General features: G+C 39.3%; 1 protein-coding gene across 2 annotated transcripts in view; it reads right to left on the reverse strand.

The window, feature by feature from the left end:
- Positions 1-27,630, reverse strand: part of adcy8 (adenylate cyclase 8 (brain)) — a 145,940-nt gene that overhangs the window by 12,896 nt on the left and 105,414 nt on the right. For both annotated transcript variants that reach the window (XM_022679260.2, XM_022679261.2), the window contains 5 exons: positions 24,565-24,766; positions 22,966-23,058; positions 21,530-21,717; positions 19,542-19,623; positions 4,009-4,167 (listed from right to left, as the gene is read on the reverse strand). In XM_022679260.2, the coding sequence (XP_022534981.2) occupies positions 4,009-4,167; positions 19,542-19,623; positions 21,530-21,717; positions 22,966-23,058; positions 24,565-24,766 (724 nt within the window). The remainder of the gene's footprint in view (positions 1-4,008; positions 4,168-19,541; positions 19,624-21,529; positions 21,718-22,965; positions 23,059-24,564; positions 24,767-27,630) is intronic.

Genomic DNA, 27,630 nt, shown 5'->3' on the forward strand with positions numbered 1-27,630 from the left:
CATGCCTTTTGTGCTTTTCGAGCGCCGAAAGGAGTATTTTTATTTTTATTTAGAATGCTAAAATAGGGTCCGGGTGTCATGGTGTGGGGTGCAATGTCATACAAATCCAGATCACCTTTCTTTTATCACTACAGGCACTCTGAAAGCCCAACGTTACATTAATAAGGGTCCTGCAACCAGTGGTCTTTTCATTATTCCAGCAGGACATTGCTCGTCCACATACTGCCCCCATCTCAAGAGCTTGCATTAAAGACACAGACACTAGCCATGATCAGCCACATTACCAGACCTATCCCTGACTGAAAATGTGTGGGATCACTGCCACTGTGATCAGGAGATCGCCGGTTCGAATCCTGTTCATGTAGCTTGCCATCGGCTGCCAGAGCCCTAAGAGAGAGAGCACAATTGGCCTTGCTCTCTGTCTGGGTGGGTACAGTAGATGGCGCTCTTTCCTCTCATCGCTCTAAAGGGTGATGTCTATCAGCACAAGGCTGCGTCTGTGAGCTGATGTATCAGAACCGAGTCGCTGCGCTTTCCTCTGAGCGTTAGCTCTGTGATGCTACTCGGCAATGCTGCATCATCAGCAATTGGAAAAGAGGTGGTGGCTGACTTCACATGGAGGAGGCATGTGCTAGTCTTCCTCCTCCTGGTGTTGGGGCATCACTAGTGATGGGGGAGTCCTAATGAGTGGGTGGAAATTTTTTTAAATAAAATTATAAAAAAAAGAAAATGTGTGGGATGCTATTGGACACCATTAACACTTCAAACCACCGCTACTGCAATAGCTGAACAAACAGTGTGGGAATTCTGGAATATCACAGAGCACCATTAGGAACCTCTACAACTCCACGATGAGATGTCTGGCCTTTTGTGTTACACATTATTTCTCTATGTATAACAATAAGTGTATGGATGTATTCCAATAACAGTCTACACAGTCTACACAGAAGAGTGGGAAGCGAGGGAGATTAACTAAGAGATGCTAAGAGATAAAGGATAGAGAAAGAGATGAAGAGAGAAAGGAAACGGCAATACAGAGACAGACAGGCGTTATAGAACAGAGAGCCTCTCTCTATCTCTCTCTCTTCTTCTTCAGAAATCCTCCACTTCTTTCGGAGTTGAGACTGACAGCATGTTATTAGTGTCAAACCAAACGCCATGACACACTCTCTGCTCCCCTCCTGTGTGTGTAAGTGTGTGTGTGTGTAAGTGTGTGTGTGTGTATGTGTGTGTGTGTGTGTTGGGGTGGGGTGGGGTTATTGAAAGGGGGGTATTTGTGAGCACATTGTTCTCAGAATAATAACAAGTCACAAAGTGAGAGAGAGGGAGAGCAAATGTCTCTCTGTCAATCTTGCTGGAACCGCAAATACACACACACACACTTCTGAATCTGAATTAGACCCTTGCCTTCACATACAATGGGAATTAGGTAGAGTACAGTACAGTATGTTTTCAGGTCTACAATAATCCAATTTACAATATAGCTGCTGTGACTTGCTGTCAAAAGTACAAAAAATAAAAAATAAAAATAGGGCCAGATTTAATTTCTCAATTTACTCAATTATACTTAAAACCTATTGAGGAATGTTTAGGTATGCTTTAAATATATTAACATATTTATGTACTTACTTAAATTATATTAAAAGTACAATAATATTACACTTTTATCAAATGTGTGACTGTAACCTTTTAGTGTATTTAAAAACTTTTAGTTTAATGTAATTCAATATACTTCTAAAATACTTATTTACGAATGTACTTTTGTACATTTTTAGCAAAGTGTGTTAAAACAACTGTTGTTACCGAAGTTCACTTAAAGTGCAATATATCATGTAATGTTTTAGAAAGTAAATTAATTTACTACTACTTATTTAAAAAAATTAGTTAAAGTTAATTTATAACACGCTAAAAATTGTAGTATAGTATGTTAAAATATATATTTTTATACCCAACGAAGTATACTAGAAGTGTGCTACTTACAAAAGACAGAAACAAAAAGCATATTTGTACCCTAATGTAAATAGATCACGTATATTTAACATAAATTCTTATTGCATTTCTAATATACCTGGTGTATAATAGTGATACAGTTGTATTACTCATTAAATGTATTATAATTTTACAGTAAGCATATATACATATATATATATAAATATATATATATATATATATATATATATATATATATATATATACAATAATGGGGCTACATACTGTACATGAATGTTACTTAAGTATATTTAAAATAGTTCAATTTTAGTACAGTTAAGTACATTTAGCACAATTTAAGTGAGACTTTTGTACTATTTTTATACAATTATAGTAATATAAGTACAAAAAAAAAGTTGTTTTATTTTAGCACTCTTTAAATATACTGATTAATAATGTGTCTACAAGAACACTTTAGTGCACTATAGTATAATAATGCCTTTTATAATTGAATATACTTTTTTCCACTAAGGAAGCTAAAGCTAAACCTAGAGAGCTTAAGCTGAACTTAAAGCTAAAGTTAAAGTTAAATTTGGACAGCATAAGGTAAAGAAAAACCAGGTAAAGCCTAACCTGGGACGCTAAGGTTAAAGCTAAACCTGGAAAACTAAATGAAAACTAGAGAGCTAAAGCTAAGCCTGTAGGGCTAAAGTTGAACCAGGAGAGCTAAAGCTAAACCCAGAGAGCTTAAGCTGAACTTGAAAAGCTTGAAAAAGTTAAATCTGGAAAGTGTAAGTTAAAGACAAACCAGGAGAGATATGGTTAAACCTGGAGTGTTAAAGCTAGGGCTAAACTTGGAGAGCTTAAACTAAAGCAAAAGTTGGAGAAATTAGGCTAAACTCTGACTGCTAAAGCCTAACCTGAGGAACTAAGGTTAAAGCTAAACCTGGAAAGCTAAGGCTAAAACTAGAGAGCTAAAGCTAAACCTGGAGAGTTAAAGCTAAACATGGAGAACTAATCTAAACCAAGTTCCATGGTGATGTTTAAAAAATTGCTTGCCAGTGCTAGAGGGCCGTCAATCATATGTTCGTTAGAATATTAAGACCACGCCCAGTTCGTTCACATAGAGGTTTTTTGAATGAATTTTGCCAAATTTTGGATATGATATCAAAATTTCTGCCTGGTGTTTTCTATATAAACTTTACTAATCACTTCATTTAATACCCATATTTAATAATATACAAAAAATATACATATATACAGTGTGAACCATACTGTTTCCCCCCTCACTGTGAATGTTAACATGTTGTGTTCAATTGAAACCATGCAAACATATAATTATTTGTGCGGTATCAGTTTAACCCTTGTGTGGTGTTCGGGTCTGTGGGACCCGTTTTCATTTTTCATCAAATGATACTAAAAAAATATTTTTTTCTAACTCAAACTCATTGGCATTGGCTCATTTTTTTGTGAAAAACATATATCAAAACACATTTTCGATAAACACACACTGTACACCCCCTCCCCCCTACACATTTATATTACATACAGTATGTTTGGCCAAGGGCTAATAAACATTGCTTCATTTGTAAATTTGAAACTAAACAAATTTTCTACTCATATCTTGAGTTAAATTCATTTTCTTTTACATTTTATTAAAAAACTAATAAAAAAAAGAGTAGCACTTTTTGAAAGAAATGTAACATAAGAAAGGTAAAGGGCAAATATTAACCATGTAAGCTGTTTATATTGCTTGCAATTTAGGTGAAGCAAGCATGTGTAAAGCATTTTAATGTAAAACTGCTTAATTTTGATGAATTAAATACAAGTAACAAAGTAAACGAGTAACAAAAATATGAACACCACACAAGGGTAAAGCAGACTGTGTTTGTCTATTGTTGTGACTTAGATAAAGATCAGAAGACATTTATTGACCAGTTTACGCAGAAATCCAAGTAATCCCAAAGGGTTCACAAACTTTTTCTTGCAACTGTACTTATAGAATTGTGTGTAGATTGTGGCGTAATGTGTGAAATATCCAATTTTTTTTTGTTTCGTGAACTTTTTTTATATACAGACCTCGTTGTCTCGGTCCTTCTCCAGGAAGTGGCGTGCGACGTGGCTGGGCAGTATGTTGCGCAGCATGTTCTCGTTGTGCTCCCGCAGCTCCCGCATTTCATTGATCTCCTCCTTGGCCTGCACTCGCCACAGAAAGTCCAGCCGTGCCGTGTATTCCAGCTGTGCAGAGATTAAAAAAAAAAAACACAGGGGGCGGAGTTACAGGGAGAAAGGTGAGCATGCCACTTTATCAGTAACTGCCATAACAGAACAGGCCAACTCCACTGTGTCCGTCAGGGAAAATAGATCTGTAATACAGTTGTGTATTATTTTGGGTGGTGAACTTTCCTCAGCAGAGCAGTGACACCAGCATGTGTCATGGAGAGCGGTGGTAATGTGTGTGACAGTGGGGTGTAGCTGAGTGGATCAGGTGCAGCGGTGTCGGGGAGGTTTTTACACAGCTCAGTGTCACCGCTGGGTTAAGTACTGTCTGCCTGCCAAAAATATCCTGAAAAGCTGCGTATCTAACAGTGCTCTCGTAGATAGAAAATAGAGATGCATGAATACTGATGCTGGAATTGCGTTTTTGCCTGATGTCATACATCACGCTCATTTACATCATACTCGTAATCAACTTTAAACCCCAGCATCTCATTAAAACATCCTTCCCAGCTGGCCACCAACGTCTAATACTAACGTCAAATTGACGTAGAATAGACAAAAGGACAAATGACAATGATATTTTCTTGGTTTTACTGTTTATAAAATAGCACTGCTGAGGTAAACTCATGGTTAGAATAGCACTGCTGAAGTCATAATATTATTTAACCAAAATCAACTTCTTTCAAACTTCACATATGTTACGTCAAATTGACGTAAAATACTGCCATTTTGTTTGTAAGGTGTGCTAACCAAAACCCAACGTCTAAAACGTAAGTCAGAATCTTAACGTCAGCTTGATGTGACAATCTAACATCATTATACGTTGATATTTAGTTGTTTTTGTATCGTAATGTTAATTATACCACAGTTAGTTCCGACCCTGCAATGTGATTGGCTGAGAGGAGTTTCATGAGTGACATTATTAGGTGATAATGCACTGTAACCGAAGCTCTCCATGTATTACTCCGCCGCATACAGGTAACCTAGCATCGATGCAGCGCTTACAAACCAAATACAAATGCGAATACAAATGCGATATTATTAAACACCACTGGGGGGGGGTCTTCAAAAGGTAGCGCAGGCAAAGACGCGGTCCCTCAAATAAATAAATAAGCCCAATGATTCGAAAATACGCATTATTACACACATTATCAGCCACCAATATCACATTAAGAGATGTTATTATTAAAATAAAGGCTTAAGTGTATTTATTTTACAGTTAATATAGGGTATTTTAAGCTGAATGTAAGGTGGACAAAGTAACCAAAACTTTAATTTAAAAAAAAAAAAATCTTTTAGTTAAACGAGTGCTGGACTTTAATCTACACAGATTTCTCTTCTAAAAACTGTTTACTTGGGTGGGTAAAGTGCTTCTGTTTATTTACAGTAAGCTTAGATTTCCACAATTTTTACTGAAATGGCCAATAATGCAGAGCTTACAACGCAGCTAAAGCAGAGCAGTAATGGAACTATTTTAAATTAGCAGAGTTTTTGTAACCAAACCGATCGCATTTTCTCTTCCTGTTTAACTCAAAATCTTTATCAAAATAAACAGTGATAATGGAACTGTGGTATAATCACAATAATACACTCGAGGTTCGTGCTAAAACCTGTAATATTGGCACTGCTGTGATGATCTACAGAACAATACTCGCATCACAGCAGTGCCAATGATACATGTTATAGCACGAACCTTGAGTGTTTTATTGCTTAAGTAAGCAAAATCCAACCTCACCTGAACATCACACCTTAGCAACATTTTGTTCTAAGCTATGGCGACCAAAACCCAACATCTGGTAAATGTTGGATCTTAACAGCCATCCTGGAATCTTACCGCGCATCCTGACGGTAGCTAACCATGCTGAGTAACAGCTATACAGTTCATAAGTTATTTTACAAACACCTAATTATTGAATTATATAATATTGTTGTTTTCAGTTGTTAAATTAAGCACAAGGCTGAAATTGACTACATATAGGAGCAAGTTACAATTTACTCTGCTGCAGAAAGTAGCATGTAGTTGCAAATGCATTTACAGTACATAGAATGATTCCATCAGGTGTTTATCAGATGGTAAAAGTTAATATGGTTAATTGATTAGTTAATAAAAGTATTTGTTGATAGTATATGTGATTTGTTGCATTTATTTTACATACATTTTGTTTGGATAAATACAAGTAAAACTGATTTGAAACAGTCAGTAAACATACAGTATAAAATAGGGATGCAACGGTACAGTGTGGCGACGGTTCGGTTCGTATCGCGGTTCTTGGCCACGGTATCGGTTCGGTTCTCATATATCAATATTATCTAGCTCCAAGATGCAGTGTGCTTTTAACCCTTTCTGTTTCAAATCAACAAGGTGCTCCTACTCACACTTGCAGAGCCAATATTAAACAGAAAAAAGGAACAGATGAATTAAAATCACAACATTTATTATAAAAAAGGAACACTTATTTTTCTTATTTTTTTTATTTTTCTGTTCAAAAACAGGCAACTGATATCACACTGTGCTTTATCTGCTGACTGTCTTTTTCCTTGATTATTAAACTCAACGCAGAAGCAAAAATAGTCCCAAACAGCGGACTTATTAGCTGACAGCACCTCTTCAAATGTCCTTTTCTCCGCTTCGCATTCACTCGCCATGATCACGCAGCTGAGAAAGTTTTGTTTAATTAACACTCAAATCTTCAGCGTCTGCCTTCAGAGCGCTGATTTGCTCCTGGGAAATTCAGAAAAAATTCTGATTGGTTGTTGCATGGTTGTGGAGAGACATGCCGACAGAAGTGTATAAAAAAAGTCTCCCCCGGGTCCTAAGCAGTCCTGTTTATCGCCCAGTACAGTATGTGTCCAATCAACAACTACAAATAAAACATTAAAGTTTTAGATAAGGATCAGAACCAGACAGAAACAGCTGGACAAAGTCAAACTTTTATTTTCTTACCAGGGAATTATCAGACTCAAATTAAAGTGTTCTTTCGTTGCATCACTAGTATAAAACAAGTTACATAAGTTCAGGTCAATGAGGACAATATGCCTCAAATAGCCAATCTCTCCTACAACAGTATGTGATGTATTACGTGATATAGATGATAGACATGCATATATACACACATAATAATGACTAACAACATACTGTCCCATTCCCCCCAATACCCAACCACTCAACTAACAAGCAGCACTAATGCTTTTCCCCAAACGAACAATGAACACACGCTCATCTACATACATTACAATCCAGACAGAGTTATAGCGGCTAAATGAGGAAAAAGCTTGACATCGGTCATGCTCCCATCCTGAAAATTAATCTACTAACAGAGCGGGTGTGGTGTAAGCTGTGAAGAATGTGTGTGTGTGTGTGTGTTTGTGTGTGTGTGTGTGTGTGTGTGTGTGTGTGTAAAAGCAAGAAGAAAAGATAGTGTGATTAGATTGAATGAGGTGTGAAAGATAATTTTGCAAAGTAATTAAATGAGCAGGACATTGTGTGTATGTGTGTGTGTGTGTGTGTGTGTGTTTGAGTGTGTATGTGTGTCTGAGGGGGGCTAAATGCCATGGCTGGGTGATTATTAAAATCACAACTAGAATTAAAAGCAGATTTTCAAGCCTGACCCTCATTATAACTTCCTTTGAGAGAGACACACACACATGCTCGCGCACATAAAGCACTCACACAATAAGGCCATAACCCTGCTCTGTGAACAGCAAACATCAATACATATTTACATCGCTGATTAGAATAGCACTGCTGAGGTGAATTCGTGATTAGAATAGCATTGCTTAGGTAAACTCAAGATTAAAATAGAACTGGTGAAGTAAACTCAAGATTAGAATAGCACTGGTGAAGTAAACTCAAGATGAGAATAGCACTGCTGAGTTAAACTCATGATTAGAATAACACTGCTGAGGTAAATTCATGATCATAGTAGCACTGTTGAGGTCAATCAATGATTAGAATAGTACGGCTGAGGTAATTGTGTTGTTAGAATAAACTCACAATTAGAATAGCATTGCTGAGGTAAATTCATGAATAGAATAGCACTGCTGAGGTAAGTTCATAATTAGAATAGTACTGCTGAGGTGAATTCATGATTAAAATGGCACTGCTGATGTAAATTCATGATTAGAATAGCACTGCTGAGTTAAACTCATGATTAGAATTACTCTGCTGAGGTAAATTCATGATTAGAATAGCATTGCTGAGGTAGATTCATGATTAGAATAGTACTGCTAAGGTGAATTCATGATTAAAATAGCACTGCTTATGTAAATTTCCGATTAGAATAGCACTGCTGAGTTAAACTCATGATTAGAATAACACTGCTGAGGTAAATTAATGATTATAACAGCACTGCTGAGGTAAATCAATGATTAGAATAGTACGGCTAAGGTAATTGTGTTGCTAGGATAGCGCTGATTAGGTAAACTCAAGATTAGAACAGCACTGCTGAGGTAAATTTATGATTAGAATAGCACTGCTAAAGTCAACTTCTGATTATTATAGCACTGAATAGAATACCACTGCTAAGGTAACTTTATGGCTAAAATTGCTAACTTTATGATTAGAATAGTACTGCTGAGGTAAACTTATGGTTAGAATAGCACTGCTGAGGTAAATTCATGATTAGAATAGCACTGCTGAAGTCAATTTCTGATTATTATAGCACTGAATAGAATACCACTGCTAAGGTAACTTTATGACTAAAATTGCTAACTTTATGATTAGAATAGCACCACTGAGGTAAATTCCACCCAAGATGGCGGAACGTTAACACGCAGCGGCCGCTCCGGGTCTGTTAAATGGTGCTTTTGTGTTACTATTTGTCGTTTTTTCCGTTTATTTCCTGCAAATATGTGCATCGGAACACCCGTGCACATGTTCTACCACCGCCAGACCCTACTACAGTGGAGAAATCAGCCAGAAAACACGCTACTGGACGAGGTTCTGCAGACGCTACTTGAGCTTAGCCTGCTAAGAGACCCAGGCCGCCAGCCCGCTGGTGGAGTTCCTGATAGTCAAGTGCAGACCTTTTTATTTAGTACGAGAGTTCTCCGCCATGCTAATAGCTGCTGTTTACATCCCACCCAGCGCTAGCATTGGTGCTAATGCTAAAGAGTCTCTGTGTGAACTCTATCGGACTATCAGCGATCTGCAGAACAAACACCCAGACGGACTGTTTATTATCGCCGGAGATTTCAACCACGCAAATCTCAAGTCAGTGTTCCCTAAATTCCATCAACATGTGAACTTTGCAACGAGAGGAGCGAGCGCGCTGGATCTTGTTTACACAAACATCCCCAGCGCAAGTGTATTGATGATGTCACTGTCTCCAAGACCATCACCACACGCCCAAACCAGAAGCCTTGACTGCTGAGGACCCGCGACTCCGCCTTCAGAGTGGGTGACAAGGTGGCCCTGAGGAAAGCGAGAGCCGACCTGTCACGAGCCATCAGAGAGGCAAAGCGCGCACACGCCCAGAGAATCCACAGCCACTTCAAGGACACGGGTGACGCGCGGCGCATGTGGCAGGGCATCCAGGCAATCACCAACTACAGGACAATGCCACCGTCCTGTGAACGTGATGCCTCCCTCCCTGATGCCCTGAATAACTTTTATGCATGGTTTGAGGCACAAAACAACACGATGGCGAGAAAGACCATGCCCAATTGGGACGAGCAGGTGTTGTGCCTGACTGCAATGGACGTGAGGAACACTCTGCGCAGAGTCAACCCACGGAAAGCTGCAGGACCAGACAACATCCCCGGCAGAGTGCTCAAGGAGTGCGCAGACCAGCTGACAGATGTCCTCACGGACATCTTCAACATCTCCCTGTGCAGCGCCACTGTCCCAATGTGCCTCAAGTCCACCACCATCGTCCCCATGCCGAAGAAGTCCACAGTGTCCTGCCTCAATGACTACCGTCCCGTTGCACTTACACCCATCATCATGAAGTGCTTCGAGAGGCTAGTCATGAGGAACATCAAGACACAACTGCCCTCTTCACTGGACCCCCTGCAGTTTGCGTATTGTCCCAATCGCTCCACGGACGATGCCATCACCACCACCCTTCATCTCTCCCTCACCCACCTGGAGAAGAAGGACACTTACGTCAGAATGCTGTTTATAGACTTCAGTTCAGCATTCAACACCATCATCCCACAGAACCTCATCAGGAAGCTAAGCTCGCTCGGCCTCAACACCCCCCTCTGCAACTGGATCCTGGACTTTCTGACGGGGAGACCCCAGTCAGTCCGGTTCGGGGGCAGCACCTCCAGCACCATCACACTGAACACTGGGGCCCCCCAGGGCAGTGTCCTGAGTCCTCTGCTGTTCACCCTGCTGACTCATGACTGTGCTGCAAAACACAGTTCTAACAGCTTTATCAAGTTCGCCGATGATACAACCGTGCTGGGTCTCATCACCAAAGGCGACGAGTCAGCATACAGAGAGGAAGTGCAGCGGCTGACAGACTGGTGTACAGTCAACAACCTTCACCTGAATGTGGACAAAACAAAGGAAATGGTTGTTGACTTCAGGAGAGCACAACACACCCACTCTCCACTCAACATCGACGGGTCCTCTGTGGAGATTGTTAAGAGCACCAAGTTCCTTGGTGTCCACTTAGCAGATAACCTCACCTGGACCCTGAACACCAGCTCTACAGCCAAGAAAGCCCAGCAGCGTCTCTACTTCCTCCGGAAGCTGAGAAAGGCCTGTCTCCCTCCACCCATCCTCACACTCTTCTATAGAGGGACCATTGAGAGCATCCTAAGCAGCTGCATCACTGCCTGGTTTGGGACCTGCACCGTCTCTGACCGCAAGACCCTCCAGCGTATTGTGAGGACAGCTGAGAGGATCATCGCTGTCTCTCTCCCCTCCATCACGGACATTTACACCACCCGCAGCATCCGCAAAGCAACCAGCATTGTGAATGACCCCACTCATTCCTCACACGAACTGTTCTCCCTCCTGCCTTCGGGAAGAAGGTACCGCAGCATCCGGTCCAGCACGACCAGATTCTGCAACAGCTTCTACCCCCAAGCCATCAGACTCCCCAACTGCAGAGACTGAACTGATGGTTTTTCTGTACATGCACACACACTCTTACCCCACTTACCTCAGAAAATGGAAAGCACTAAAAACCCTACTACCTCACTGGACTCTATTGCACACTGTGTAACAGAGGTAAATACTACCTCACTGGTCTTTTTTGCACACTGCATAATTTGCACACTGTCTTGTTATTTATTATTCTTTTTCTGTATTGTGTTGTATTGTCTGTCTGCACTTTTGTACTGTTGCACTTATTGTTCTGTCTACACTGTGTTTATGTGCACCATGGTCCCTGGAGGAACGTTGTTTCATTTCACTGTGTACTCTGTATATAGCTGAAATGACAATAAAAACCACTTTGACTTTGAATAGCACTGCTGAGGTAAACTTATGGTTAGAATAGCACCGCTGAGGTAAATTAATGATTATAATAGCAAAGCTGGGGTAAATTCATTATTAGAATAGAATTACTCAGGTAAATTCAGGATTAAAATAGCCCTACTGAGGTGAATTCATGATAAAAATAGCACTGCTGAGGTAAACTCATGGTTGGAATAGCACTGCTGAAGTCAATTTCTGATTATTATAGCACTGAATAGAATACCACTGCTAGGGTAACTTTATGACTAAAATTGCTAACTTTATGATTAGTACAGCACAGCTGAGGCAAATTCATGATTAGAATAGCACTTCCGAGGTAAATGTATGGATGAATTTGCATTAGTGATATAGCTTTATGATTAGAATAGCACTGCTGAAGTAGATTTATGATTAGAATAGCACTGCTGAGGTAAATGTATGACTAGAATTGTACTACTGAGGCATTTTGTTTTAATAAATTGCACTGCTATGGTTAATATATGAGTAGAAATTAAATCTGAGTGGAAAAAATCCATTCAGCTATATGTTTAATTTTGTTTTGGCCAGAACTAATGAATTTTGTTGCATCCCTATAAAAGATACATGCAAATACACTCAAATGTACTCTTTCTCTGAGGGAGAATTAGTGCACAACATATGTCTTCCAAAGAAAAAAATCAATATGGCACCCACTGAAACTTATATACACATGGTTAAATAACATACTGTATCTACACCCACTAATTAATTTAGAGGTGCTGAAAGTTCAGAACTGTCTTTTAACTTTCCTAGACCAGGTATTCCTAACGTTCACTTCCTGTCAGTGATCATGACTGACCACAGCTAATGCCTGCTCTCTCTGCTCACAGGGTTTATTTGACAGCTCTCATTAGATTGACCGACACACAGTTCAATAGGAAAGTCCAGAAAGCTCAATACAGATCTGAGAGGCGTGATTGAAGTCTGGACTGTCAACACTTAAACCCTTAAACCGGTAAAGAACCTTCACATCAAACAAAACCTTTAACAGCTTATTTACACACATTAACACACATAGATCTCTCTTACAAACACGGTCTTTATTGAACCAATAATGGTTCTTCTCTGGTTTCACTCAAACCAGAGACTGTAAAAAAGATGGACGCCGTAACGCCGTTCCCATTCATTCAGTAAAAATGAAGCCAAAATCTTCCGCCATGTTGGCGATCCTGACACCCGATTCTGCGCAGTAGAGACCAGAGGAGGGAGAAAGGCTGTGGAGGTGGAATTACAGTATATTAGAAAAAAACATGATTGAAAGTTGTCTGTTTTGCCATTGAAACCTATGGGGATGGGTGGGGTTACACAGCTTTCTGAAACCGAACAGCAGGGGGCGCCCGACCTGTGGTGGCTTCACTTTTGAGAGACGATGCTCTGTCCAGCTGTACACAGTCTATGACTCAAACAAATATTTGAAGCACCTTTAAACTGGTCAAGCCAAAGTCCATAACTATTAGAAATGTGCTAGAGATGGATAGAGATGTTGACGCTCATCAGGAAAGGTTACTGGAAAAGGTTACAAAACCATATGTAAAGTGTTTGGACTCTACAGTTAGACAGATTGTGTACAAATGAAGGAAGTTAGGCACCAATATTACCCTCCCCAGGAAAGGTCGACCAACATAGATCACACCAAGAGCAAGATGTATAACAGAGTCACAAATCTTCTAAGCAACTGAAGGCCTCTCTCATATTGGCTAATGTTAATGTTCATAAAACACTGAGTAACAATGACCATTGCACAAAACAATGTTTTGTGGACAATTTTTTTGGGTTATACTATAAGCGTTATGTTTGTAGAAAAATATATATATATATATTAAGCCTAATTAGTGTTAATACAGAATTCTTGTATTGGTGGACATTGTACATATAAGAGAAATTAATATATGCAAAATAACAGGCAAAAAAAGTGTGAGAGAATGAAAAAACCTAAAAAAAAAACTGAAAAGGGTGAAAGAGAAAAAAAGACAAAATGTATTAAAAAAGAGACAAAAAAGGCAAATATTAAGGAACAGTGACAAAAGAAGCAACACAGCTACGTAAAATAATAATAATAAAAAAAGAAATCATTTTTTGCTTTGTACAGGAACATTCGGGAAGATGAATGGTTATAGTGAATGTAGTTAATGTATGTGTGTACAAACTCTGAATTTTAACATAAATATCCTTATCCCATCTTTAAAACATGGTGGCGGTAGTATCATGGTTTGAACTGGTTTTGCTGTATCAGGGCCTGGATTCTGGATTATAGCAGCAAGTTCTGAAGAAAAATATCAGGACATCTATCTGTGAGCATAATCTCAAGAGAAAGTGGGTCATGCAACAAGACAATGATTCTAAGCACACACGTTGTTCTACCAAAGAATGGTTAATGTCAGTAAATGTGAGGAAACCCACCAATATAACAGAGGGGATAATAATAATATGGAGGAACACCAGATACTGAATAAACTGAATGTTTTCAAAAACAGAAAAATCCAAAAAAATCCCAATCCTGTATAAAATCCCCAAAATACTACTAAAATCATCTCCACATCCCCGCCGTATTTTGACATCTGGCGGCTCTCAGTTACTCCTCTGATGATGGCTGTGCTGATGTCTTTATTATTTTTTTATTATTTAGCAACGGCAGGCCCTGAAATCAAAAGCGGCTACAATTTTCAGCCCCTCATTCATTATTCAGCTGGATTTAATGTCTTTCTCGGGAGCAGTGCAGCATGGAACAGAATCCTCCACTTTGAGCCCCAGCAGAAACCATTCCAATTCTGGATCCATGACCGAGGTCACCAATCAAGGTCATTTTTTACAGCGCCACATTCGGTGTGTATTGGATTAACCTCTTCAAATCCTTTCTACAGGATTAATTTTACCCAGCTTTCTTCCAGTGTTCTGTGTAACCATGCACCCCTTGCTCTGGGTTCACCCCAATAAACGATAGCTACCAACCAACCTATGATACATGATACAGTATAATACTATTATACTGTATTTACACTCATCAATGAAAAGGTAGTGGCACCCAGAAGGAAGTATTACATTGTAATGCGTTTCCAAAAGAAAGAAAAGAAGGTTAGTAGGAACAATCAATGATTGTTGTTGGAGTTGTAGAGGTTCCTAATGGCGTCTTGCACTAATCCATCATTTGCAGCTCCTATTTTCTGCCAGTGCTGCTCCTCATCTGTGATGCCTCAACACAAGGAGGGTGAAGACTAGCACATGCCTCCTCCGACACATGTGAAGTCAACCACCGCCTCTTTTCAAACTGCTGCTGATGCAGCATTGCGGAATAGCGTCACAGCGCACTCGGAGGAAAGCGCAGCGACTCAGTTCCCAATACATCAGCTCACAGATGCCTTGTTCTGATCCACATCACCCTTTGGAGTGATGAGGAGAGAGAGTACCCAACTAGAGAGAGCAAGGCCAAGTGTGCTCTCTCGGGACTCCAGCAGCTGATGGCAAGCTGCATGACTGGGATTCCAACCAGCAATCTCCCGATCAGAATGGCAGTGCTTAGCCACTCTGCGCCCCAGTGAAGGAGAGTTGATGGCACCAAGAATGGCATCCCACATTTATATTCAATCATGATCTTGGTAGCAAATTCTTGAGATGGCAGCCGTTTTTTGGATGAGCATTGTCTGCTGGAATAGTAAACCCGACTATGCATTCAGTAAAGGAAGGGCTACTGGTTACAGGACCTCATTATTGTAAAATTAGGCTGTTAAATAAGTGTCTGTATTGAAGACCGAAGGTAATCTGAAATCATACCAAATTGCAGCCAACATGACACCAGACCACGCCTTCTAGACATGTGACTTGTGCCAACAAACCATTGATCTTGGGGATTTGTTGGTGGTCTCAGACTTTTTACAGAACAAGTTTCACAGCAGTTGGTTGATTCCTTTTGGATGCAACATTTTTTGTTGTCAATGAATGAAAATATGTATTTAAACCTGTCAGAGATTTAAATTTTATAGAATTAATAGAATTAATACAAACATAATTAAGTAAATCAATGAGATCAAGTTCACTACCAAAACTGTTGCAGTTCACAGTCTTACATTTAGAGAATTGGCAAGGACCAGCATATAAAAAAGTGTGAGGGCTAAGTCCCAACAGGTTAACTACCATTATGATCATGGAACCGCCCCCCTGCCAGGTTAGCAGAATTCCATGTGTTAAGCTTTAGCTGGGTTCAGCTGAGCTCGCCAGTCTGAAAATTTAGTTTTCCTCTATGTAGGCCATGGAAAATAGGGCTCTGATACTCATGACAATAAGGACTGACATGGAATAAAGTATAAATATTCCACAGGTCAACACAAACAATGGAACACAGCTTCCCAGAACCTCAGCAAACTTAACTAACCCACTACACACACACACACTCACATATACATTTACAGTACACATAACACATCCCTTCATTCAGGCACATGTGATTCTTTTGTTTTAGTAGATACACAGTCTTAAGACTAATGTGGCAAATAGCTTTGGGCCAAAATTAGATATCAGTAAATATTACAACATAACAACAAGTGTTTTTTTTAGGTTAAATTTGAACTTTTCTATCAGATGTTTTATTTTTTTAGATACTGTCCTTAGATCAGATGTTTAAAAATCCAAACAAGTATTATTAGAATCCCTGTTTTGTAGGCTAAAAACAGAAACATGACTAACGTATCAAACTAGCAGACAGGCTAATTTACTACTGAGTAGACTAATGGACCACCAAGCGAACTAATGAACAACCGAGTGGACTACCAAGTGCACTAATGGACTATCGAGTGGAATAAGGGACTACAGAGTGGACTAATGGACTATCGAGTGGACTAGAGGCTAGTGGACTACCAATTGAATTAATGGACTGCCAAGTGGACTTGTGGCTAGTGGACTACTGAGTGAATTAATGGACTACCAAGTGGACTTGTGGCTAGTGGACTACTGAGTGAATTATTGGACTACCAAGTGGTCTTGTGGCTAGTGGACTACTGAGGGGACTAGTGGATAGTGGACTACCGAGTGGAACAGTGGACTACCGGGTGGACTAGTGGCTAGTGGACTACTGGGTGGACTAGTGGACTACTGAGTGGACTAGTGGATAGTAGACTACAGAGTGGAACAGTGGACTACTGAGTGGACTAGTGGACTGAGGAGTGGACTAGTGGCTCATGGACTACAGAGTGGAACAGTGGACTACTGAGTGGACTAGTGGACTGAGGAGTGGACTAGTGGCTCGTGGACTACAGAGTGGAACAGTGGACTACTGAGTGGACTAGTGGACTACCAAGTGGACTACCGAGTGGACTAGTGGCTAGTAGACTACAGAGTGGAACAGTGGACTACTGAGTGGACTAGTGGACTGAGGAGTGGACTAGTGGCTCATGGACTACAGAGTGGAACAGTGGACTACTGAGTGGACTAGTGGACTGAGAAGTGGACTAGTGGCTCGTGGACTACAGAGTGGAACAGTGGACTACTGAGTGGATTAGTGGCTAGTGTAGCCTAGCAAGTAGACTTATGGACTACAGAGTGCATTAGTGGCTAGTAGACTACCAAGTGGACTAGTGGACTACTGAGTGGACTAGTGGACTACTGAGTGGACTAGTGGACTGAGGAGTGGACTAGTGGCTCGTGGACTACAGAGTGGAACAGTGGACTACTGAGTGGACTAGTGGACTACCGAGTGGACTAGTGGCTAGTAGACTACAGAGTGGAACAGTGGACTACTGAGTGGATTAGTGGCTAGTGGAGCCTAGCAAGTAGACTTATGGACTACAGAGTGCATTAGTGGCTAGTGGACTACCAAGTAGACTAGTGGACTACTGAGTGGACTAGTGGACTACTGAGTGGACTAGTGGACTACTAAGTGGACATGATCTAAAACATTTTTCATTTCCAGGTGCTCAGCAACACTCTTATTTTACCAGACAAAGCTAAAAAATCCAGCTTTCTGTGTGTAACTTTCTACACGTATAGTGTTAGTTTAACACAGGCAGTTTTTGCTGTGTATGTTTGAGCCAACAACCACTTTGAGAGTTTTATTTTTAGTAGTGTAAACTGTGAACACCACAGCAACCCCCAAACCTCCTTCCTTAAACACCTCCACAGTGCAGGTGTGATCACACTGAGAGTAATTATCAATCTGAGAGCTGAGATCTTTATTTACTCTCCAATTTTACACTTACATTTATAGACAAACAACAACCTGAGAACGAGGGAAAGAGATTACCACTTCAGTTTATCCCTTCTCAAATCTCTCTCTCTCTCTCTCTATCTATCTATAATGTGCTCTTACTGTCTCTTTCGCTCACATTCTTTTTCTTTCTCACTCTTTCTTTATTTTCTCACTCTTAAACTTTCTTTCTCATGCTCTCACCCACTCTTTCTGTCTCACTAACTCTTGCTCTCTCTTCTTTCTCTTTTTCTCTCTTTAATATATCTCTCTCTTTCTCTCTCACCCTCTCCCTCTCTCTATCTATCGTGTGCTCATACTCTGTCTCTCTTGCTCCCTTTTTTCTATCTCTCTCTCCCTTTATATCATTCTCTCTTTACCTCAGTTCTTTTCTCCCTCTAACTCTTCCTCTCTCATTTTCTTTCTTTCTTATTTTCTTTCTTCAAGATCCATGTCATCTGCTGGTGTTGATCCACTGTGTTTTATCATCAAGTCTAAAGTCCCACAAAATCTTACATCACTTCATGCTTCCCTCTGCTGACAACTTTTATGGAAAAGCGGATTTCATTTTCCAGCAGGACTTGGCACACTGCCCACACTGTAGCCAAAAGTACCAATTGGTCTTATATAATATTCTAATTTTCTGAGACACAGATTTTTGGGGTTTTCATTGGCTGTAAGCCATAATCATCAACAATAAAATAAATACACGCTTAAAATAGATCACTCTGGGTTTATTACATCTATATGATATATGAGTTTTACAACTTTTTGAATGCAATAGTATGTTTATATGAACTAGGCATTTTCTAACTGTTGGTGTGGACATTCACCTGAATATATTACACCTATGTGGATGTATAATGACTTTTCAATTATCATATATAAGTTCTCTCACCAGAGGAGGATGGGTCCCCCCCTTTATATATGAGCCTGGTTAGTACATATGATACAGCACAAGTAAAAATGTGAGCCTTGGTTCCTCCAAAGGTTTCTTCCTTCTCCAGCTCTGGGGAGTTCAGTGGGGATTCTGGGTGTTTTATATTTAATATTTCATCTGATTCTCTGTCCTGTGATCACATTTCTGTAAAGCTGCTTTGCAGCAACATTAGTTGTAAAGCTCTATATGAATAAAAATAAATAGCTTAATTTTAGTTGTGTACTTTTTTTAATCGTTTGTGGTCATCTTATTTTAAGTATTGATTTATTTATCTATTATTTTAATGTACTCTAAGATGACAGCGTGAATGCTGATTGGGTTAAATAATAAAGGACCATGAAAAGTCTTTCTCTCTCTCTCTCTCTGTCTCTCTCGGTCTCTCTCTTTCTTATTCTTTCTCTTTTTCTCCATCAACCCCCTCCACCCCCGTTTCATTACCCTGCAGGTCGTCTACTGATCTCCAGCATCAAAGACAGCAATTCAACAGAGTGAACTTAAAAAGCCTCCTGTTTGCCCTCTCTCTCCCACAAACCACACACACACACACACACACACACACTATCTTTCTCTCTGTCCATCCTGAAGAGCTGAGCTTTAATATATTGGTTGAGAAGGCCTTGTGAAATAGCCGATGGCTCGGCTGTGTTTCCTAGTAACACATGGCATTATAAAGACACACAGAAGCTCCTCGCAACCAGTAAAAGCCAAGCAGAGAGAATGAGAGCGCAAGGACGACAGAATGAAAGACAGGCATTGAGTATGCGTGCGTGTGTGTGTGTGTGCGTGCGCGCACGTGTGTGTGTGTGTGTGGTCGGACTGAGTGTGCTCACCTGTTGTCCATGATAGAACACCGCTAACAGGAACATTGCCATCAGCAGCAGAGATGTTCTCTTGGTTCCCAGGAAGCTCTCGCTGTCGCCGGGGGCAACGGGACAGAAGAAGAGAAGAAGTCATCAACGAGGTTCATCAGAGCATTCAGACCCTTATTCAACTCAGAGACACAACAAACCACAGCACGAGCACGGACCCGCGATCGTAACTCTATATAAATATTTATATATATATATACTAGTGATGTCAGTGTTGAAGCATTAACACACGATTAATGCAAAACCAACAGGCTAAAGAACGCCTTCTTCCCCACTGCTACCAGACTCTTGAACCTACCTCAGAAATAACCTGCACTTTACTCTCTACACGTTTACATATCAAGGACATTTCTCAGAGGCACATGCTCACTTTACTGCTAAAATGTTATAACTACTCTACTTACTGCAAAAATGTTATAATTGCACTACTTACTGCAAAAATTTTATAATTGCAATATTTACTGCAAAAATGTTATAATTGCACTACTTACTGCAAAAATGTTATAATTGCACTACTTACTGCAAAAATGTTATAATTGCACTACTTACTGCAAAAATGTTATAATTGCAATATTTACTGCAAAAATGTTATAATTGCACTAATGAACTTTTTGTACTTTTTTCAAATTCCACTGCTGTAGATAACATGTACTTATATATAATAATAATATCCATAACACATTACTGTTTCCGTGTATATATATTTCCATCCTGAATGTAAATTTAACACCAATTTAATATTTATATTTAGTTTATTTCTTTTTTTATTGTATATTTTCTACTTTTAGCGTTCACTGCTCACATCTGCTCTGCTCGTCCCATTGAAAACACTATGTTTAAAAGCTCAGTGGTCATTTTTTTAGCGTTCTGTGTTAAAGCAGCCTAATACTGCACAGATATACACACAGGAACACAGAATCTTCTCACTATATTTACTTTCATGCTCCTACGGCAGACAGCTCTGACCAATCAGAGGAGAGAACATGCTTGTGCTGTTTATTGGTGCGCATGGTGCTTATTTACAGTACGCTTAGATTTCCCGATTTCCACTAAAATTGGGTGCAGCAGCATTAGCATTACCATTAGCAGCTAGGGCTAGCCGGCTAACAGCGCTACACTGAGAGTGCTACACTGAGGGCTCCGGTAAGCCAGGGCCAGATACTAGATACTAGCCAGATACTAGCTAGCGGTTCGTCCCATGTAGCTTGTTTTAACCTGGTAAATATGCTGGCTTATACTCCGATATACTCGCCTTTGAACAGCGAAGGAGCTAGCGCTTAGCGGATAATGCTAATGCTGCTCCAGCAGTGCTAGCCAGGATTAGAAGCAGGCTACAGGCCGATAATACTCACCTCTGAACGGCTAAAGAGTTATCGCTTAGTGCAGTTAGTGGCTAATGCTAATGCTGCTCCAGCCTTAGTGCTGGAGAAACTTTACTGAAACTCCTGTATAACTCTGTACTTCAGTGGAATGGCTTTACTGCTCCTTAATACCTGACTGATAAAATTCATACATAATGTCTATTTTGGAAAATGTAAATTTTTGGGAAACTTTTATCATTTTAAGTGCATCTTACAGTGCAAAAACAATATGGAAGCTGAAGCATGTGATATTTGCCCAATATAATTTATGATTTTCTAAAATCTGATGCACAGAGTGAATTTTTAATATTATGACATTTTGGATCAATGATTTCTGGTGAAATCTGGTGAAAATAATCCCTGTATTCCTAAATATCACAATTTTCATTTTTGCAGTATTACAATGTTCTATTCTATTAAAACCTACAGTACTCTTTACATTATAAATTACACTAAATTAACAGTGCACTAAAACTATTACCGGTAAGAAATTGGGTAAAATTATCTATTATCTTTTAACCCATATATCAGTTGAGACAGTGTGTGTGTGGGAAGGAGAGGTTGCCGGGGGGATGGGGGTATTCTAACCTCTGGCTGTTGAAGTTATCGTAGCCGGAGATGGTGTCGTAGCGGGTGAACAGCGAGTGATAGAAAGCCTCGGTCAGTAACGAGTAGATGGCGATCATTAGCAGCAGGATGGCCAACTTCAGCACAGAGTTTAACCGCAGGAACACGGCACAGGTCACCATCGCCAACACGCCCGTAAATACAAAATACTGCAGACGAGAAACGAGCAGCTTAACTACAATACATTAACCAATACACTAATACACTAACATTTACCAGCAAGTATTAAATAATCTAACAAGTAACCAATTTTTTTAAGTATCGCAAATAACAAACATGACATGACACATGAACAGAAATGAACTATATTTAATTGTACTTAATAAAATAAATTAAAATAAACTGACAAGTGGTACATTGATGAAACATTCAGTGGCAAGAAAAAGTATGTGATCCCAAGCATGAAACATCTGACCCATGAGGTTGCTTGAACTATAATAAACGATAATGAAAAAAATGTAAAATAAAATGCTTCTCTGGTGAGCTTTTGTTTACATGCCTCCCCTGTCTCTCTCTCTCTGTCGCGCTCGGCGTGACTTTAGTTTCCACCTGTTTTAATTTTTCTACCTGTTCTCAGGCTCCCTATCACCTTATATGGGTGTTTTTTTTCCTGGCCGTGTCCCAATTCCCTAGCCTAGGCAGCGGTAGTGTATTGAAACACGACCCTGATGACACGGATTCGATTCCACGTGAGGAGTGATGTGTTTATTTATTTATTTTCTCCATTTTTTTTTCCTTGGGTTTACGTGCTTAGAGATCAACTGTTCTGCAATTGAGTTCAACAACCCTCTGGGCTGGAGAGCTACTAGTCGGTAGCACTCCATCCAATTACGCTTCATTTTACAAAACAGTTTTTTTTTTTTTTTTGTGGCCTGCCACCTAATGGCTTGGAAAATATCTGGCTCCCTGGACCCCTGATGTATGTCTTTATTGAGAACAACAATAAAAGCATCATAGTAATAGTGAAAAACGTTTATTAGAGTAAAGTATTAGCATTACTATTACTAAAAAGGATACGTGCATGTGAGCCATGCCTCAACAGAAAGAACTTTCAGAGGATCAGTGATCAAACATTTTTAATTTATATAAACTTGGCAAAAAAAATAACATGACCAAAGACATTAGAAATTCGAATTCTTATCACGGGACTGGCCAGCTTACAATCATTAAGGGGAAGATGAATGTCCAAATGTAGCAAAAAGTTCTACAGGATAATGTAGGATTAACAGTACATGAGCTGAAACTCTGTGGAAGTTGGGTAATGCAACAGGACAATGACCCAAAACACAGAAGGAAAAAACATATATATAATATAATCTAATATAATCTAAAAAATATATAAGTATGCATTTTGTTTGTGTGTGTACATATGGATCATGCAGTGTCGGAGAACAGACCTCTGGGTAGAGACAGCCAGGTATGGAGGCAGTAGCATCGAATGTGCCGTTTCTGAACACATCCCAGATGGATTTGTCAACATTACACCACAGCTAGACAAAAAAAAAAAAAAAAAAAAGAGAGAAACGTATATAAGTCATTTTTCTTACATGTTTGCCTCAGTTTTAACAGCCAGTGATAAAGCATCACTAGGTAGATGTAACACACTCAGAGAAAAGCACCAGATTCACATCTACCAGTTCAGAATGAGCATGGGCAACTGTGCTTTCTCAGACTCCAGCTGCTGATGGCAGGCAGCATGATCTGGGATTTGAACCAGTGACCCTCAAATCATAGGGGCAGCGACTTAGAGCACTGTACCACCAGGTAGACAGTTTAGTAGTTAATTGGTTAGTTAGTTACTTTTGAAAAGTTATTTTTTTTAAATATAAATAAGGGTTAATCTACAGTGACAGTAAATACAGAAATCACCACATTTCACACCTGTTACAGTATTTTGGTTCAAACCAAACTGAACGGTTTAAATATGGTAGGGGTAAAAGCAGTATTCATTGAACCAAATCACAATACAATAATAATAGTGTCGTGAAAAAGTATTTGTCCCCTTGCCCCTTTGGTGGCAGAACCTCTTTCACATCTCTGTGAAGCATTTGTGGAGTGAGATGGGCCATTATGTTCTTTTTGGTCAGCAATGTTTTTTGCCTTGGATTCTCCCATGGAGACCATTTTTACCCAGTCTATTTCTTATTATTGAATCATTAACATTAACTGATCTTAACTGAGGCTGTAAGTGAGACCTGCAGTTCTTTAAATGTTGTTCTGGGTTCTTTTGTGATCTCCTGGATGAGTTGTTCATGCCCTTTTGGAGTAATTTTGGTCAGCCGGTCACTCCTGGGAAGGTTCACCAATGTTCCATGGTTCATGTTTTCTCCATTAGTGAATATTAGCTCTTACTGTGGTTCTCTGGAGTCTCAAAGCTTTAGAAATTATTTTTTAACCTTTTCCAGACTGATAGATGATCAATGACTTTGTTTTTATCTTTTATCTGCTTCATGTTGTCAGAAAGATTCTATTTAAGTGATTTTTTTGATTCTACAGATCTGGCAGTAATCAGGCCTGGTTGTGGTTAGTAGTGAAAGGGGGGGGGGGGATATTTAATATTTTTATAATCTATTTACTCAGATTATATTTGTCTACTATTAAAAATGTTTTTGATAGACTAAAAACTGTAAGCATAAAAAAGCAACAAACAAAAATAATTGATTTTATTTATTGACATATTTTATTTTACTTTAAATGTGCTAAGCTTTTACCGGATTCCATTTTATCCAGTTTTTTTTTTATATTTTCACCCTCTAGCTGTGTTAATGTACGTAACTCTGCAGTTTGGCTGTGGGAGAGCAGAAATCCTGCAGCGCTGAGTTTCAGTGTTTACCCTTTTCTTTAAATTAACCCAAATCAGCCTGTTAATTAAAGCATGAGCTGAATTAGACTCACCTGTGGTGAACTTTTTTTTTTTTATAGAACACAGAATTGGAGATCCGTGAATGTGTGTGTGTGTAGGTGTGTGTAGGTGTGTATGTGTAGGAGAGACTCACAATGTTAATAATGGCAGCCAGGAAGTTGATGAGGATGGAGAGGAGGATGACGACGTTTCGTGCGGTGTAGGTCTCGTTCACCCAGCAACACGCCTTACGCAAAACCAGCGGCAGACACTTGTAGTCCTCCGCTGTCGTCACAACCACCAGACAGCAGTGCAGCAGGATGAGCACGGAGAACTGGATCACCATGGTTGCCAGCCTATAGAAACAGAGTGAAGGTCACAGCACTATTGGACTTACAGTAGCCTCTAAAAAAATACACGCAGTCATAGTTGCAACACCCAGAAGAAAGTGTTGGATTGCAATGCTATTCAGAAGGAAGATAAATAAAGATTTAGGGCCCTACTTTAGCGATCCATAGCTCTTTGTTATCGTGAGGGTGAAAAAAAAAGGCCTTGCAAAGCTTAAAATGCGCAAAAAAACATGACTTCTCTAATTATTTTAATTAATCATGGGTGTGTTTTGGGTATAACATAAAATAAATCCAATCAATGTATCAGTTGTCATTCCTTTTAAGAAGCAGGTAAGCACTGACTTTGGCGCGTTCATATCTTAACCTCACGGTGCTTTACGCATCAAAGCAGAAATTACTGACAGACTGATTCTCACTGTGAGGGAACAACAGCAGCCCATTTAAGGGAACAGCAATGTTACTTTATTGTTTATTCTGTTTATTGTTCAGTTAAAAGTCGTGATTGTGCTGCACATGGGGCAACTAAAGGAATGGACTCTGACTGTTGACTGTTGTCAGGGTTTTAATCAGTCAGTGGCGCACCTGTGTTGTCCGCCGCCAAAATAGAACCACGCCAGAAATTTACCTGAACACACTTCACTTCCTGACCACCACGTCCATCAGTATAGATTTATTCTTAAACTCTATAGACACTATTTTAATGGTGCAGGTGCAAGGCATGAACGCAGACTGATGACGGGGTGTAAGATAGCAAAGAGCATTGCGACACGCCTTGCGCAAAATGTACAAAAGGACCCTTAGTCATATTTATTGAGCTACACATACAGTAGTAGAGTAGTGTATTACGCATGTGTAACACAACACGCCAGACACCTCAGCATTGAGTTGTAGAGGTTCCTAATGGTGTCCTGCAATATTCCATCCCATGCAGCTCAAATATTCACACACAGTTCCTGCAGATTTATTTACTACTTATTCAGGGAAAGGTCTAATGCTGATTCTGAGTCTGGATGTACCAGTGTTGATTTATCAGTCCCAGTGTTTATTTAACTCTTGAAGTGATAAATTAGCTCTTACAGTGTTGATTTGACTTTAGTGTTGACTTAACAACATGTGCAGTGTTGATTTAAGTCTCAAAGTGTTTCTTTTAATCTTAATGTTGACTTAACACTTGAGGACAGATTTCCAAATGGAGTACACAGCATTTTCCATTAAAAGACATATTTAGTCTAAGACTAGGCTTAATCCCTGTCTGGAAAAACGAGCCTCAATGTTAAATTTAAAACTAAAAGTGTTGATTGATCTATGACTCAACTCTAAAGTGTTAATTTAACTGTCTAAATGTTGATTTATGTTTTGAAATGTATTCGTTTGGAAATAGTTGATTTAACTCTGAAAAGCCCTATCTGGATGGGATTAGTTTCTCAGGGGGACGTCTGTTAAAAATATTTCACACTTCTATTCAGTGATAAAACTCCTGCATCCAGACTGCAATTGAAAAAAACAGGAGGAAAAGTTAGTTTTTAGGCTTTTTCTGTGACATGACATCGAGTTCAGTAGCTCCTCCATTTCCACTCGCTGTTGTGTTTTTATGTAGATCTTCATGGAAACGCGCACCCAAAGTGTAATTACAGTATGTAGCAGTGGACAAATAGCTAATTTAATAAACGCAAGGAGACAAAACTCAGAGAAGAGCATCCGGACGGGACTAAAATTACCGGAGGACCACTGAGTTCAGCGAAAATCGTAGATAATTCAGCCTGTAATTTTCTCAGAGGACGTCTGAGAAAAACACATACATGGTCATTCTGGACAGGAATAAAATCACAGAGGACACTTATGAAAGAGAAAATGACCCCAGGACCCTCTGAGAAACTAATTCCTTCTGGATAGGGCTAATGTCTTGATTTAACACTCACAGTATTAATTGAACTCTTAAATTATTGATTTAACTCTTAAAGTATTGGTTTAACTCTTAAAGTATTGGTTTAAATGTTAAAGTAGTGTTTTAACTCTTAAAATATTGATTTAACTCTTAAAGTATTGGTTTAACTCTTAAAGTATTGATTTAACTCTTAAAGTATTGATTTAACTCTTAAAGTATTGATTTAACTCTTAAAGTATTGGTTTAACTCTTAAGTATTGGTTAAACTCTTAAAGGATTGGTTTAACTCTTAAAATATTGATTTAACTCTTAAGTACTGGTTTAACTCTTAATGTATTGGCTCCACTGATTTAAACCCTGACAACAGTCAATGGTCACCCATCCATAAATATTTTAACGTGCCAAAGTCTGAGCACATCTGCTTCTTAAAGGGAATGGCAAGTGACACACTGATTGGTTTATTTCCCGTTCTGTACAAAACAAACCCATGCTTAATTAAGAGGATTAGTACAGAATTACTTCATGCCATTTGCACTTTTTATGTATTTTTTTGCCCTAAATCCAGCTGTGAGATGCGCAATTGATGAGTCGCCAAAATCGCTAAAATAGAGCCCATGCGGTTTTAACTCTGTAAGAGTTGATCTACATCTTAAAGAATTTATTTATCATTGGAAGTATTGATTTAAACCTTACCCAAAGTGTTAATTTAACTCTTAAAGTATTGGTTTAACTCTTAAAGTATTGGTTTAAGTCTGAAAGTGTTGATTTATCTCTCAAAGTGTTTATTGTATTGACTGGATTGGACTGGCCTAAATGTTGATTTAACTCTCAACATGTTGATTAAACTCTCCTAGAGTTGATTATACTTTCAGAGTGTTAACACTTGCAGTGCTGATTTAACTCAGTTTAGGAATACATTCACATAGATGGGTGTGGTGGTCTGGAAGTGAGGTGTGTTTAGGTAAATGTCTGGCGTGTTTCTATT

Source organism: Astyanax mexicanus, chromosome 4 (assembly GCF_023375975.1).
Source record: "Astyanax mexicanus isolate ESR-SI-001 chromosome 4, AstMex3_surface, whole genome shotgun sequence".
NCBI lineage: Eukaryota > Metazoa > Chordata > Actinopteri > Characiformes > Acestrorhamphidae > Astyanax > Astyanax mexicanus.